The 17,722-nt window shown below is 34.6% G+C and overlaps 1 protein-coding gene across 2 annotated transcripts in view; it reads left to right on the top strand.

Annotated features, from left to right (window-relative positions):
• The window catches only part of NBEAL1 (neurobeachin like 1), a 173,965-nt gene that overhangs the window by 57,538 nt on the left and 98,705 nt on the right, over positions 1-17,722 (top strand). Inside the window, exons 1-7 of one of the 2 annotated variants that reach the window (XM_029224563.1) lie at positions 5,065-5,168; positions 7,266-7,349; positions 10,476-10,574; positions 10,665-11,245; positions 12,624-12,756; positions 13,383-13,502; positions 15,002-15,305. In XM_029224563.1, coding sequence (XP_029080396.1) covers positions 5,154-5,168; positions 7,266-7,349; positions 10,476-10,574; positions 10,665-11,245; positions 12,624-12,756; positions 13,383-13,502; positions 15,002-15,305 — 1,336 coding nt within the window. In that variant the 5' untranslated portion in view covers positions 5,065-5,153. Of the gene's footprint in view, positions 1-5,064; positions 5,169-7,265; positions 7,350-10,475; positions 10,575-10,664; positions 11,246-12,623; positions 12,757-13,382; positions 13,503-15,001; positions 15,306-17,722 lie in introns of those variants that run through there. The other variant, XM_029224562.1, reaches the window with a different exon arrangement.

Raw genomic sequence — 17,722 nt, 5'->3', positions numbered from 1 at the left:
GAAACTAAGACATAATTAAAAATCTCTATCATGTCATGGTCAACAGTATCTTTTTTAAAAATACAGAACCGTTTGACATAGCTGTCATGATGGTGAGCTAATATTTACTCTTTCTTCTATGTTATAAGCCAAAGTTTCTTATCATTTAGATCTAGAAACTTGCTGGTAGTCATACCATTTTAAAATTTAATTATTTGTTACCATTTATCACATTTTGTTTTGAAACAGGAAATGGTAGAGAAGAAACCCATTTCAGAGGGGAAAGCTAGGCTTTGGGACCTGAGCCTTCTCTCCTGGCAGTAGTCTTTATTTGTGGAATATTCTAGTCAGACTCCCTGTAGATTCCTCACTAAACTTTAGACTCATTGTTTTTTTTTTTTTTAACATCTTTATTGGAGTATAATAGCTTTACAATGGTGTGTTAGTTTCTGCTTTATAACGAAGTGAATCAGTTATACATATACATATGTCCCCATATCTCTCCCTCTTGCATCTCCCTCCCTCCCACCCTCCCTATCCCACCCCTCTAGGTGGTCACAAAGCACTGAGCTGATCTCCCTGTGCTATGCGGCTGCTTCCTACTAGCTATCTATTTTACGTTTGGTAGTGTATATATGTCCATGCCACTCTCTCACTTTGTCCCAGCTTACCCTTCCACCTCCCCGTATCCTCAAGTTCATTCTCTAGTAGGTCTGCATCTTTATTCCCGTCTTGCCCCTAGGTTCTTCATGACCTTTTTTTTTTTTCAGATTCCATATATATGTGTTAGCATATGGTATTTGTTTTTCTCTTTCTGACTTACTTCACTCTGAATGACAGTCTCTAGGTCCATCTGCCTCACTACAGATAACTCAGTTTCGTTCCTTTTTATGGCCGAGTAATATTCCATTGTATATATGTGCCACATCTGGACTCATTAAGTTTTAAAAACAAGGGGGGGGGCCTTCGCTGGTGGCACAGTGGTTAAGAATCTGCCTGCCAGTGCAGGGGACATGGGTTCGACCCCTGGTCCAGGAAGATCCCACATGCGTGGAGCAACTAAGCCCGTGTCCCACAACTACTGAGCCCACATGCCACAGTTACTGAAACCCGCACGCCCAGAGCCCGTGCACCGCACCGAAGAGTAGCCTCTGCTCACTGCAACCAGAGAAAAGCCTGCGTGCAGCAACGAAGACCCAACGCAGCCAAAAATAAAATAAATAAATAAACTTATTAAAAAGTATAATAAATTAGTTAAGATGATTTAATAAAAAAATTTTAAAATAATAAAAACAAGGGGGAACCTTTGAAATAAACTGCCCAACTCTTTTATTATAGAAATGAGGAAATGTGTCCTAAGAGATTAAGTGATTAGCCCAGGGTTTAACACTAATACATGATGGAGGTAGGATTTCTTACCCAGGTATTCTGACCCTAAGTTCATTGTTATATGTAGTTTTGTAACTGTATTACTGGTACTTAAGGTCACTGTTTAGTCAGTAGAAAAAAATGTTTCTGTGCACTAAATATAAGAGAATTATAGTTTTTATTTACTGTATATACAAACATGTTTGATGGAGAGAGGTGATATGATTTATGAATATATAAAAATGTTTGGCATCTTGTGAAAACTTAAGTTCCCAGATGTGTTATAGAATGCTACAGATGTCTGTGATTGATTTCTGTTTAAATTGTTATTTGTTAATAAGGAATGAATCATTTACTCTTTTATATAGTAATACAGAATCAAGACAATTCCTCATTTAAATATTCAGACCCATTGGAAGCCTTATCAACTAACGCTTAAAGTGTCATAAACAATTTATGAATTACACAGAAATCTTTAGGGTGACTGTTGCAGTTTCTATGCCTTCTTTTTGCATGAGATTCACCTACCAGTTTAAGTACACATTAATTTCCTTGAATATTTGTGTAAAGACTTCTGGGCTTGTCAAAATGAGTTTCATCATACTATAACATATTTAAAATACAGTTCCATGAAATCATATATTTAACTTTTATGATAGGTATGATGAATTTTAAATATTTAAGAATTATTTTGTTTTACTATATTGAACTTTGAAAGGGGGATATGCTTTGAGTTAATGAAAGTTTTTTTTAAGCTGTTCAAAAATATTTGAATTAATGTGAAGAAAATAACAGCAAATTTCTAGTAGCAAAGAGTAGAATTCAAAACCATTACATGGACTTCAGCACTTTGCTAGTTGAAATCATTTTTTCAAAAATATATTGTAAATATATAAAGTTCCATTGAGGACTTAAGTCATAAGATTCTGGAAAGCTTTTGATATTGTGGTGTCGCTCATCTTCTTTGATTTGTTTTCTTTAATTTCTTCTCTTTTTTCTCCACATCTACTCCTTAAAATCAACTACAACAAATTTATCATCATGACAGTCTTAGTAAGAATGAGAATTTATGAAAGGAGCAACCAAGGGATACTTTATGGAAAAGAGTGTTAGGAGTGAATAGACAAAATGGTGTAGTTGAAAGCCTGACTTTGGGAATCAAACCTGTCTGGATTTATACACATTGTCTTAGTGACCTTGAGCAAGTTTCTTTTCATTTTTTAAAAAATAGATATTTATTTATCTTCTAGAACAATACACAATCAATATAGAGATTTTGGAGGAAAAAAGCATAAAAATATTTTTTTACAAAGCATATATATAGTGTTTAAAATTGCAAAATATACATAATATTTGCATATATATTTTTAATGTGGATGTATTTTCCTTTACAAAATTGGAATACTACTGAATATTTTTTTATTCTGCTTTTAATTGTGTTATATCATGAGTCTTTCCATATGCCATCATATATTTTTCAAAAGATTGCTTTTAATGACTGCAAGTATTTCAACGCAGCAGTTCTCAAAGTATGGGATCCCCAAGATCATTTTAGGGAGTCTGCAAAGTCTAATCTTAACAAAATTTCTTTTTGAAGTTAATTTTCTTCTTAAACTGTAACCAAAACAACATTATAAACGTCTGAACGCAAAAGCAGATAGGAGGACTTCCCAGGTGGCGCAGTGGTTGAGAGTCCGCCTGCCGATGCAGGGGACACGGGTTCGTGCCCCAGTCCGGGAAGATCCCACATGCCACGGAGCGGCTAGGGCTGTGAGCCATGGCCGCTGAGCCTGCGCGTCCGGAGCCTGTGCTCCGCGACGGCAGAGGCCACCACAGTGAGAGGCCCGCGTACCGCAAAAAAAAAAAAAAAAGCAGATAGGAGAGTTCATCTGTCTTATCTTAAGTCAGACGTTTAAAGAGATTTGCAAAAATGTAAAAGCAGTGCCATCCTCACTAAGGTATATTTTGGAAAATAGAGTTATTTTTCATAAACATGTTTTTATATAAACTTGTAATGGATTTATTGTTATTTTTTGAATAAATAAATAGTTTTTAAACGCCTTGATTTTAATTTCTGATATGGTAAATATTGATAGATGTAACCCACATAAATAAAAGTTCAGTTCATTGGGGTTCTCAGTAATTTTTTAAAGAGTGTTAAGGGGTCTTTAGACCAGAAAATTTGAGGATTTCTCTTTCAACCTATGGATGAACCATAATTTATTAACGTATTCTATTATGTTGATACTTGACTGGTTTCTAATTTTTTGCTGTTGTAAACAGAATTGAAGTGAGCATTTCTTTTCCAAAATCTTAGTGTCAATTTCTGACTGTTTCTTTGAGTAGATTCCTAGAAATACAATTACTGATTTAAAGAGTAAGAACTTTTTAAAAGAATCTTGATATGGATTGCTTTCTGGAAAGACTTTACTTATTTTTACTTTCATCAGTTTTGAGCAGTCCTGTGTTATTGCACCTAGACAATATGGAATATTACTATTTTAAAATCTTTGCTGATGATAATAATACCAGCTTTCATTTATTTCACCCTTGTTGTATGCCAGTTTCTAGGCTAATAACCTAACATGGATTATCTCATTTAATCTGCACGCCAATTTCATGATATCTTATTCTTTTCATTTCTGAGAAAACAAACTCGGAGAATTTAAGTAGTTTTTCTTAAAACCAGACAGCTTATAAGTAGCAGAACCAAGATTCAAATGCAGGTTTCTGATTCCAAAGCCTGTATTGCGTACACTAATCTATTTTTAGGTTTAGCGTTACTTATGCTCTTGCATACCTTACTATTATCCATTTTATTTTATATTGCATTTTTTCAGCACATTACTGGATTTTTGTTTTCAATTTCTGAAATTATAGTAGTTCCTAAGAAGAACTTCCTTCTTAGGATGCTCTTGATAAATCCCTTTATAAATCTAACTTTCTCTCCCTTTTCACTCTCATTTGAATTATTTTCCTCTTTACCCAAACTGTGACTGAAATCTTTTGGGATGCTGGGTTTTATTTATGTAAGCCAAACTACTTGATTCTTTCATTTCTTTCAGAAAAGGGCAGCCTCAATGTATGTCAGAGGTAATCCTAATCCATCTTTCTACTGTACAAAGTAATATAAATTATGCTCAATTCTTGATAATTTTGGAGAATACTGTTAACAGAATTTTTAACAAAATGTGTGGTCAGATAAATTTGGGAAATACTACACACTGACCTCCCTTGTCAAAGTACACATTAGCATATTCGAGACTCTGAGGAGCATTTCCAGAAAGACCCCTTTTTAAAGTTAGTTTAATAGCATTTCACACACCTATGTGGCTGCAGAACCCTTACTATACATTATTTACTACAGTATCTTTAGTCTGTCTCAATAGCAGTTTCCTTCTCTTCTATGAGTCATTCCCTGCTGATTCTTTAAGAATTCAGGAATATTAACTAAGTATTCCTAATAATTATTTAATTATTGCTGTTGTTTCTTATTTTGGTAACTTTGAGTTTCAGAGAGAAATAAATGATAAATTAATTACATAGTTTATGAACTAATGTTAGTTAGTAATCCAAAAAGTAGACAGTTGATTGTCATTTTAAGAGTGGTATACTTCATGAGTGGATTCTTGGATTTATTTCAAGAGATATGGAAATCCATTTAAGCTTCACTTCTGCTTATAGGTAACAATTTAATGTTCTTTCTCCATTATTCTTGTCTCTGTTTTTAACAGCTATTTTTAAATGCTAACAGTAAGGTGGCAGACAAGAACGAGAAAGACCTTGCCAACAAATTACTGACAGAAATGAATGAGGACCAGGTATCTACAAAGCCTGCATCTTGTTTCAGCTGAAGTCCAAAATCAGTCAATGGGAGCACCTATTCCTGTACTTTTCTTCTTATGTTTTAAAGTATACAAACATTATTTCTAATCTTCATTAATTATTTTTGAAAATTGTTTAAAAATTCAAAAATAAATGCTTTCATCTAAAAGATAAATATATTGAAATCTTGGTGAGGGATATAAACGATCGATCGACAGGATTCCATCTATGTGTGTGTGTCTTCTTTTCAGTTTGAGGAAATATAAAGTACAGGAATGGAATCCCAATATCAGTGCTGTCCACCTAGTGATGACTCCATATTTTGGGGGCTTCTTTTTCTAAGCATTGTGGTGTATTGGGACCTTAGGGCTTTGTTCGTGAATATGTTTGATCAGTTTTAATATCTTGATTCTTTGCCTCTTGTTGACAAATGATTATTATAATTCAATGGACAACCCAAATCTTGGAGGAAGGGAAGAAGATGCCGAGCTCTTTGAGTCTTAATTTAGCATAAAATTTAACTTTTTTCTTTTCTAAAAACTCACCTTTACACGGGTATAAGGCAGACATATACAATTTATCTTGCTTTTCACAATACATTAGGCAATTAGTTTGGCAAAAACTACCTATAAAAATTGCTTTGTTATTTGTCTTTCCCAGAATGTTTGTGAGAGAGCTTATGTGATATCTTTTATTAACATATTATTAGCATTATCTTAATGTCCAGGTGTATAAATAGAGCTGTGGTATAAAAAGAGACATGATAATCTTTTCTCTTCTGGATGTCAAATATCAATTACAGACTACTGTTCTGGATTTCCATATAAGTGTTAGTCCTTCTTAAAGTCTTCTTATATAGATTTATAAAATGTTATAATAATCTCTTAGAGGTTGACAATTAGTATTCCTGATTATAGGTACTATGATGCCTAGTCCTCTTCAATAAAGTCAAGAAAAAAATCTTAGTTGTATGATATTCTGTATGCAGAATGTTTAATGCATATTATGTTTATTACACATGTAATATGTTTATTTTATGTAATAATGTTTAATAAACAAACAACATCAACAAAAACCAAGATACCAGCTTAAATAACTTGCCTGAAAATGATAGAGCTGAGCTCACAATGACAAAGATCTAATCAGTCCCCCTTTACTCAGATCATTTTTAGTGGGAGGCAGAGAGGAAAATTCTATTTGTGGGGTAACGAGCTTCAAGTCATAGTAATATATTACCAAAAGCAGATTTGGGGGACTGGTAATTTTTACAACTTTCTAGTCCTCACACTATGCTTTCATGGTTGACTAAGTCTGTTGATATAACATTCACGTTCAGTTTTTTTACATTGTTGATGTTCTATTTTGTTTTTGTTTTTGTTTCTTTTTCTATGAATGTACTGCCCTGAAATTTAACACATCTCTTCTTTATAATGAAGCTTAGACAGAAATAGACAAAATGGAGCTGGTGTTTATTTTTTCTTACAACTTCTGGCATTAAAGCGTGCCTTCTCAAAAACATGACAGTGCTTATAGATACATATTTCATTTTCTGTTCTGCCTCATTTCTGCATTTTATATAAAAATAGATGTATGTTATTGTTTGCAAATGTGATTGATAGATATATGCACATACCATTTCATTTATAACACAGGGTTTGGAAACTATATAGATAAGACTGTTTTAGACATCTTATTATACATGCTAATGAAATTTTAACCTAGGAAGTTTCAAGTGTATTTTTGAAGGAAAATTAAAACATACAAGAATTTCCCATGATAGCCCTCCCTCCCTTCCTCTTGAGATTGTCCATTACTTTTTAAAAGCATGTTTAAGCTTGGTGGGTTTTTTCCTCCTCAAAGCATTTTAATATAATGAGTGAATGTAACCTTATTCTTCTTGACATATGGCTTATTTTCTGTCAAGTATGTAACTTTTCTTACAGGTTTTAGTGTTTCAGAGATCCATTTCATTGGAAGAGGAATGTATTGCATGTTAAATATTTTTTTGAGGTTTTCAGAAGAAAGGCTTCCTAACTGAATACAAATCTTGAACACACTTGTTAATTTCTTACCTTTCCTTCCTCCTCTGGTAGGTGTTTCAGGTACAGTTGGATTGTTTGGCTGTGTCAACAATTCAGGCTTTGACAGCAGTAATGCACAAATCTCCAGCTGCTAAGGTAAAACATGTGTCCTCAAGCTCTAAAATGTTATCATAGATATACCTGTTTTCACTATATAATTCCCAAAGTAATGTATGAAAGTATAAAATACATAAGGTTTCACTCATGAAATAATTCACAAAATATCTCATCTTTGTGTAGGAATCACTTTGCTGATAATTTAAAAGACAGATGCCTATGGGCAGTACTTTGGGATTATTTAAAGCATTGATGACTGACTGCAAGCTCTAGGGATTTACAGCATCAGTCAACGAATGGGAAGAGAGCACTGGTGTTGAAATGTTGAAAGGATCATTTTAAGTGATTATTTGATTAGCGCATTTAAAGAATTAAATTTTATATCATAACTTTTCTTCATTAATAAAATAATCACTCTTTCACTATTTGGTCAGTTTATGACCATCTAGAATATGAAAATTTTTCACATGTGAACAGCCCTGTCAATTTGGGACTTGTTTTTCCAGATGGCCTTGGAAATTCTGCTTCTTTGTTTGTAGTCACTGACCCTCAGGATTTTCTTTCCCTTCTCATTCACTACCACTGACTCTGCCCTGCAGTCCACTTATGCTGATTCTGTGCTAGTAGTTTTCCCACTGAGTACTTTTAAGGATTAGTGACATCATCTGTGTAGAATGGTAAGCAGAGTGCCAGGCTCAAGGTAAGTGTTTAATAAGTATGTGTCTATAATTATTTTTACCATTTTACCTTCCTATCCACCACTTCTAATATAGTTCATTTAGTACCAGAAATAAATGAATTATTCCTTGTTCCCTAAGCCATGTTTTCAGTTGTATTTCTTACTTTCTATTGGTTTTTGTTAGGAGACTGACTTTCCCTATAAATGTTGCTATATATAACTCATGGTTAAATTCCTGCTGAATAGGCTTTTACAACTATCACAGGCTGGCATGGAAGTCTAATCTCCATTTATAATAGTTACTTAAGGAAAAAATTATTTTAAGTTCTAAGTAATTGGTTTATGAATATAATGGATTGCCTATACTGTATTATGAAATTCAAACCTGAAATGATGTCCAGGTCTTTTTTAAATATAATTTTTTAAACTATGTTATGTGTTGCATGGCTTAAAATTCGAAAGATTATTTTTTTAAATGCCTTTTGAAAAAAGACTTTTTTCCTATCCTTGGCCCACAGTCAACTAATTCCCCTTCCTAGAGACAACTAGTCATACTTGTTTAAATCTTTTGATTTTATAATGAGTGTATATATTTTTGCCTAACTTACTGGACCAACTTAGTATTGCTAGTTTTTTTTGTGTTCTTTACATTTTACGTTATGGCTTTTGGTACCCACTAGTCCAAGTGTGACTTAGAGCTTATTAAATTGAACTTCGTGCTCCAGATAATTTAGACCATTTAGATATTGGGTTGGCCAAAAGGTTCGTTCATTTTTTTCCCATAAGATGGCTCTAGTAGCACTTAGTTGTCTTTAACTTCATTTGAAACAGTTTTGCTAGATTGTATGACACCTGTCATATCAGAGTGCATTTTAAAAAGGACTTAACAAAATTGGTGAATTTTTGTATAGCCATTTTAATATTGAAGATGGAAGAACAAAAGCAACATTTTCGGCATATTATGCTTTATTATTTCAAGAAAGGTAAAAACACAACCGAAATGCAAAAAAAGGGTTTGTGCAGTGTATGGAGAAGGTGCTGTGACTGATCAAATGTGTCAAAAGTGGTTTGTGAAGTTTCGTGCTGGAGATTTCTTGCTGGCTGATGCTCCACGGTTGGGTAGACCAGTTGAAGTTGATAGTGATCAGATGGAGACATTAATTGAGAACAATCAACGTTATACGCCGGAGATAGCTGATATACTCAAAATATCCAAATCAAGTGTTGAAAACCATTTGCACCAACTTGGTTATGTGAATTGCTTTGATGTTTGAGCTCCACATAAGTTGAGCGAAAAAACCTTCTTGACCGTATTTCCGCATGCGATTCTCTACTTAAACGTAATGAAAACGTTCCATTTTTAAAACAAATTGTGACGGGTGATGAAAAGTGGATACTGTACAACAATGTGGAATGGAAGAGATTGTGGGGCAAGTGAAATGAACCACCACCAACCACACCAAAGGCCGGTCTTCATCCAAAGAAGGTGAGGTTGTGTATATGGTGGGATTGGAAGGGAGTCCTCTATTACGAGCTCCTTCCGGAAAACCAAATGATTAATTCCAACAAGTACTGCTCCCAATTAGACCAACTGAAAGCAGCACCTGACAAAAAAGCGTCCGGAATTAGTCAACAGAAAATGCATAGTCTTCCATCAGGATAACACAAGACCACATGTTTCTTTGATGACCAGGAAAAAACTGTTATAGCTTGGCTAGGAGGTTCTAATTCATCTGCCGTATTCACCAGACATTGCACCTTCAGATTTCCATTTATTTAGGTCTTTACAAAATTGTCTTAATGGAAAAAATTTCAATTCTCCAGAAGACTGTCAAAGGCACTTGGAAGAGTTCTTTAATCAAAAAGGTAAAAAGTTTGGGAAGATGGAATTATGAAGTTGGCTGAAAAATGGCAGAAGGTAGTGGAACAAAAGGGTGAATACATTGTTCAGTAAAGTTCTTGAAGAAAATGAAAAATGTGTCTTTTATTTTTACTTAAAAACCGAAGGCACTTTTTGGCCAACTCAATACAAAGAGCAGAGAGAAAACCGTACCCAGGTTTTTTGGCCACTACTCAAAATTGCCAGGAGTCTTTAATCTAGTTCTTTGAGGCTACTGACTCCTTTATTCCTAAAGTCTCCTCACTTTTTCTCCATTTTTGTTTTGATTTCAAGTAATATTGTACTAATAACAAATCAAGTGAAGAAAGTAAAGGGATCTGCAAGTAGTATAACAATTTTATAATACACAGTCTTTGCTAATTCCATTTGTTTTACATTTTGGTATTTTATTGTAGCATTGTATTCCAGAAGGTATATGGAATATATTTAAGATGAAGACACCTGACTTAAGAAAACAGAAATATTGAACTCATAATCTTTTTAATATTGTTAATTAACTTAAATGGGTATTATTCAACATTTTTAGTATTCTAACAAATTCAGTCTTTGAAAATCTGTTTTGATGTATTGATTTCTCCTCTCTTAGGAAGTATTTAAAGAAAGAATTGGTTATACACATATGTTTGAAGTATTAAAATCACTGGGTCAGCCACCACTGGAACTACTTAAAGAACTTATGAATATGGTGAGTTTTTTTTAGCTTTATTAGAAGAAGTTCCATCATCTTTGTATCAATGATGGTAACTAACCTTTTGTCTCTTATGTTGCTTTACAGGCTGTAGAGGGTGATCACACTTCAGTTGGAATTTTGGGCATTAGTAATGTCCAGCCTCTCTTGCTTCTTATCCAGTGGCTTCCAGAGCTAGAATCCCATGACCTGCAAATCTTCATCTCTGATTGGCTGAAAAGAATTTGTTGTATTAATAGGCAAAGTCGAACTACTTGTGTCAATGCAAACATGGGAATTAGAATCATTGAAACCCTTAATTCCCATTCTTCCCTCCATCGAACTTGTGCTGAGAACTTGATTGCACTCCATGGTTCACTGGGGAGTCAGTCAGTGAGCTCAGAAGAAATCCGTCAACTACTAAGATTGTTGAGAGTGGATGAATCCGAGTACATTCACCCCTATACCACTCTTGTAACTCGAGCAATCCTGACAATGGCCCGAAAACAAAGTCTAGAGAGTGCACTGCAGTATTTTAATTTGTCACATAGTATGGCAGGAATTTCTGTGCCTTCCATACAGAAATGGCCAGGGTCTGCCTTTTCTTTCAGTGCTTGGTTTTGCTTAGATCAGGACCAGTTGACTCTTGGCAATGCTAACAAAGGAGGAAAAAGAAAACAATTATACAGGTACTGGTACAAGTTATGGAATATAAATGAATACTGTCATAATATATGCTGTGAGTCTTAAACAGGAAAACGTTTTTCTAAGCATCTATTTTTTTATTCCTCGAATACCGTTTTTTTAAAAAACTTTTATTTTATTTTTATTTATTTATTTTGCGGTAGCGGGCCTCTCACTGTTGTGGCCTCTCCTGCTGCGGAGCACAGGCTCCGGACGTGCAGGCTCAGCAGCCATGTCTCATGGGCCCAGCTGCTCCGCGGCATGTGGGATCTTCCCGGACCGGGGCACGAACCCATGTCCTCTGCATTGGCAGGCGGACTCTCAACCACTGCGCCACCAGGGAAGCCCCTATTTTATTTTATTTTATTTTATTTATTTATTTATTTATTTATTTATTTATTTATTTATGGCCGCATTGGGTCTTCGTTGCTGCACGCGGGCTTTCTCTAGTTGCAGCGAGTGGGGGCTACTCTTCATTGTGGTGCACGGGCTTCTCATTGCAGTGGCTTCTCTTGTTGCGGAGCACGGGCTCTAGGCGTGCAGGCTTCAGTAGTTGTGGCACGTGGGCTCAGTAGTTGTGGCTCAGGGGCTCTAGAGCGCAGGCTTAATAGTTGTGGTACACGGGCTTAGTTGCTCTGCGGCATGTGGGATCTTCCCATACCAGGACTCAAAACTGTGTCCCCTGCATTGGCAGGCGGATTCTTAACCACTGCGCCACCAGGGAAGTCCTAAGCATCTACTTTTTAAATGTACAACAATTTATCTGAAGCCTCTCCTCCTTAGGGTGTACACAGTTTAATTATAAGTGCTTTGTTGCTTTCATAATAATAGTTGTATATCTCAAATATCTTGCTAGTTAAGTTCTGAAACTAATTTGGAAACAAAGTTCCTTCTTAAAATTATTGTAAAAGTGGAGGAAAAAGGAATAGTAAACTTGAAAATGAATGGTGATCTCTCTGTTCTATTGAGGATGCTACTATATATTTATATGAAAGACCAGAAAAACCTATGTGTTTCCAAACTTAGTTACTTCATTAACTAATACATTTTAATATGCCTTGTGATTTTTTAAGACTTTATTCATTCTTTCTGAATCTTATTTGGAAGAATTTTGAAGATTTGAAAGTTTATAGTTTTGCTAGAGTTTGCTAATGGCATTCTGTGTATAAGGCTACCTTTTATAATTTACTAAACTGCTATGCCCAAAAAAGATTTAAAAATCAACTTTGAGGCAAGGTGGGATTGATGGTGTGTGGCAGTAGAATGTAAGCCACAGTGTGTTTTGTAAAGATATTCATGGTGAAGTTACGGTTTTGTGTGCCCCAGTGATGATGAAACTGTACAACTGACTTCAAAAGTTCTGATAATACATACTTTTGTTAGCTTTTTTACAGGAAGTGGCATGGGTTTTGAAGCTTTTATTACCCATTCAGGTATGTTGGTTGTGGCAGTGTGCACGAAAAGAGAATATGCAACAGTTATGCTTCCTGACCACAGTTTCTGTGATTCCCTCTGGGTAAGGCTTTAGGGCATCACATCTAACTTCTGGGTTCTTTCCTTTTAAAAAAACATATGTTTGGTGTGTGTACATCAGGTGTTATCATCTCTTGTTGAGAGTTGATTAATTTTATGTTAAAGTTCTATTCATGTTGAAGTTTACCTATAAAGGAGTTAATACATTTATCATAATCTCAGCGGTAATCATTTTTCTGCTAAAAAAATTAGATTGAAATGTTATATTTCTTTCAAGTTTTCTAGAATCAAATTTGATTTTGAATTACAATTTAAAATGAGAGCAGAAATTGTTAAAAAAACAGTGCATTTCTGTTGCTTTTCTTAAAAAATAAAATGCTTCTCATTAGAAACATTAATTCTAAAGAACACTCATAGACTTGGAAAATGCAGAAAAGGTACTATGTTACAATTGTGTGTAGATTTTCTAGAATAGTCAGAAGCTCTTTTATAGTACTACAGGCAAAATTGTTACTTTAACAGCATCATTTTAATCAGCGTTTAATTATGCTTAAACTTACTGTTCTACCTTTCACACAAACTAGTTATATAGTAATACTCTGAAAACATTTGTTATTGCAAAGACTTAATGTAATTTTTACTTTTTAAATATATGTTTTACTTTACCAGCACAACATAACCATTGTTCACATGCCTGGAAAAAGGCCCTTTGGTCAGAGCCTTGTATATATCTATGACAATGGACAGCAGAAGGTCTCTGCCCCTCTGAGATTTCCTGCCACGAATGAAGTAAGCACATCTAACCTACTTTTTTTTTTTTTTAATAAATATTTATTTTATTATTTATTTATTTTCCTTTTTTTGCGGGGTGGTCGTGTCGGCTCTTAGTTGCAGCACATGGGATCTTTGTTGAGGCATACACGGTCTTTCCTTAGGCACACGGGTTCTCTCTAGTTGTGGTGTGTGGGTTTTCTCTCTCTAGTTGTGACGCGCGTGGGCGACAGGGCACGTGGGCTCCAGGGCGTGTGGGCTCTATAGCTTGCGACACGCAGGCTCTCTCATTGAGGCGCGTGGGCTTAGTTGCCCCATGGCTTGTGGGATCTCAGTTCCCTGAGCAGGGATCGAACCTGCATCCCCTGCATTGTAGGGTAGATTCTTTACCACTGGACCACCAGGGAAGTCCCTAACCTACTCTTTATGGGACCAGTTGATTGCAAACTCTTGAAAATTTTTTCAGTTTAATGTATAAGCTTCTGTTTATTCTAAATATGTGCCTGTAAGTCTTAGTGTTTTCTGCATACTAAGATATAGTAAGTTAATATTTAATTCTGTTAGCCTGTCGTCATTAGATGAAGTCAGACAACATATAATAAAAAAAAACAATTCAAGGAAGAAACAAATGTAATTAAACTCTTAGAAGAATAGACCCGTAACAGGAAAGCCAAAGAAATTGAATAGAGCAGGACAAAGGATCATTTAATAAAGCTCTCCAGGTATACCAGATATTTAGATGCACTCTTTTCCATCATCGAATTTTTCATTGATTTGAAAACAATAATGAAGAAGCCTTAAATATTTACATTGTAGTTAGGGATAAGATAGAATTTATTTACTGAGGTGATTCTTAAGCAACATTAGTGTGAAAGTTCTTTGAGAATTTTTGGACGTTTTTGAAAGGGCCTTTTCTGAAGATAATGGAATGGATTCGATTATTTTCCAAGTCCTTCTAGGATTCCAGTAATTTCTTGTTGCTGTTCATGTCTATGATCACTTCAGGATAATCTGTAATTAGCAGTATTATACTGATGTGTAATTCTCTGCTTATAAATTTTAAGGGAGAAAGGTGGTTTTCTCTACTTTAGAATATAGTGAAGTAAAAAAGCTTTTACTAAATACTCATTAAAATTAAATGAGTAAATTAAATTATGAGTAAATTAAACTCATTAAAATTAAATGTGTAAAATTAAATGAGTAAATTAAATTTAGTAAATGAGTATTTACTAAATACTTATTAAAATTAAAATTTAATTACTCATTAAAAATTCAAACTTTACGGAAGGATGTAAAGTGATTTATAAAAGTAATGCATCCAAATCCCATAGGCCAAATGTAACATCTGTAATGATATCTTATGTATACACACACATGCACACAGCATGATCCACTAAAAACAAAACTTTGTTTTTCAGTGTATTGCTTAATTTTATGTACTGTTTTATTTTAAATATGAGGATAGAGATTTAATTAAAATGTGTAATTTATTATATTTGTTTGTTTCTTACTTTTAGCCTTTTATTTCTTGCTGCATTGGTTCAGCTGGGCAAAGAACCACCACTCCTCCACCATCCCAAATCCCAGATCCACCTTTTTCTTCTCCCATTACCCCTCATCGAACATCATTTGGTGGAATTTTGTCATCAGCTTCCTGGGGAGGAACAATGGAAAAATCAAAGTTGATTACCAAATTGATATCAGCTGGAACACAAGACAGTGAATGGGGGTGTCCCACATCTCTGGAGGGTCAGCTGGGGTCTGTTATCATCTTCTATGAAGCACTACAGCCTCTTCAGGTGAAGGCATTATATTTAGCAGGTGAGCATGTACCCATCATACTGCCTAATTAAACTGAAATAGTTTTTTCTGTTGCCTAAATATATTCTGAAGAATATATTTGAACTAAAGAATGTACAGTTGGCCACTGAACAACTCTAGGGTTAGGGGTGCCAACCCTTCATGAAGTCAAAAATCCACATATAACTTATGTCGGCCCTCCATATATATGCAGTTCCTTTGAATGCATGGTTCTGCATCTGCGGATTGTGGTACTGTCTATTTACTATTGAAAACAATCCACATATGAGTGGACCTACACAGTTCACCTCATGTTGTTCAAGGGTCAGCTATATTTGTTTTAACTGGAACTGAAAGGGAAGAAAAAGCCCACCACACATCGTACTTTTACTCCCCTTAGCTTTATTGAGATATTGACATTATAACATACATAAGTTTAAGGTATGCAGTGTGTTGATTTGATACACGTATACCCTGCAAAATGATTACTGTAATAAAGTTGGTTAACACCTCCATACCCTCACATAATTACCATTTTTTAATGTGTGTGTTGATAACATTTAAGATTTACTCTCTTCACAACTTTCAAGTACATTATAATTAATTATAGTATACTATACATTTTTTGATATGCATAAAAAAACAAAACTTTGAGAAATATTTCAAATATCATCCATAATACTGCCTGTGTTAGTCTATTAGGACTGCTATAATGAAATACCACAGACCAGATAGCTTAAACACTATTTTCTCAGAATTCTGGAAGCTAGAATTCAAGATCAAGCTTCCATCAGGCTTGGTCTCTAGTGAATCCTCTATTCCTGGCTTGTAGATGGCTGCCTTCTTGCTCTGTCCTCACATGGAATATGTTCTCTGTGTGTATGTGCAGAGAGAGATCTCTGTTGTCTTTTCCTCTTCTTATAAGGGGCCCTATTGAATTAGGGCCCAACTTTTATGACATCATTTAGCCTTAATTACCCCTTACAGGCCCTATCTCCAAATACAGTCACACTGGGGGTTAGAGCTTCAACATAGGAATTTTGAGTGGGTGGGTACACAATTCAATCTATAATACTGCCGGTGCTTTTGACAGATTTTAATACATTGATGAAACAAAGTGTAAGTTTGTCTTCATAAGAAGTCACACAACTGATTCTGGAGTCATATGAGTCTTATTCAAAACTTGTCATTTTTATAATTTATATAGTAATATATCTGAAGAATTCATGAAGGCATTAGAATTAGGAGCTCTTGGATAAAATTACAAGTTTTTGTTTTGGCTTTTACTTTTTCATTTGGCTCTGATTTTATTTTTATTTTTTGGTTGTTTTTTTTCGTGGTACGCGGGCCTCTCACTGTTGTGGCCTCTCCCGTTGCAGAGCACAGGCTCCAGACGCGCGGGCTCAGCGGCCATGGCTCACGGGCCCAGCCGCTCCGCGGCATGTGGGATCGGACCGGGGCGCGAACCCATGTCCTCTGCATCGGCAGGTGGACTCTCAACCACTGCGCCACCAGGGAAGCCCTTGGCTCTGATTTTAAAGATACACACTGGTTGTTATTGGATCATAACTATTTGCAAAATTCAGGAGTTAAGCCTATAAGTAGTTATGTATATTAACTCTGCAGCTTAGCTTATTATTTGTCAGAATGTCTTTTTTTAGATTACATGGAGTTTTGAGATGGATGTCTCTGTCCACACTTAAAAAGTTTGTATTAGAACCTTGTCATTACTTTAAAACTCACCAAAGTATTTGAAGTTGACCTTTAATCTAAATAAATTCCAAGTTAATAATAAGTCATTTAGTGTAGTCATTATAGCTATATAGTTTGGATTTTGCTCTTACAATTTTCCTACTTAAAATTCTACTCTTATAAATAATAATTATTTGTTATGTATTATAATGATTATTTTTAATGGCTACATAATATTTCATTAGATTCATAATGCATGATTTACTTAGGTTGTTTATAATTTTTAATAGTTATAAACTTCAAAGATTAAATATGATGAACTATTGTACCAATTTTTTTTTTTTTGTATTTTGATGGATTTGCTTATGATAAGTTCCCAGGATAAATATTCAAAGGGTGTGAATATTTTTATAGCTCTCAATACATGTTACCTACTCAGTTTTCATAACGGATATAACAATTGACAGTGCCTACCAGTAACACATAAGTATATCCAACTCACTACAGCCTCATTAAGATGGAATGGTAAATACTGTTTCCTCCATTTTTTGATGTCAAATGGAACCTTGCTTTAATTTGTAGTTTTGTTTTTGTTTTTTTTTTTAGTAAGGTCAAGAGTTTTTTCCTACTCATTTGCTGTTCCATTTCTGTGATATCTATTCACATTATTGATTGGTTGTTTTGCTGTTTTATCTTACAAATTTGAATTGTTTTACATTTGATAAATGTATAAACTTTGTTATGTT

Source organism: Monodon monoceros, unplaced genomic scaffold (genome assembly GCF_005190385.1).
Source record: "Monodon monoceros isolate NGI ecotype Baffin Bay Population unplaced genomic scaffold, NGI_Narwhal_1 Super_Scaffold_16, whole genome shotgun sequence".
Taxonomy (NCBI): Eukaryota; Metazoa; Chordata; class Mammalia; order Artiodactyla; family Monodontidae; genus Monodon; species Monodon monoceros.
This window is presented reverse-complemented; position numbering and strand designations above follow the sequence as displayed.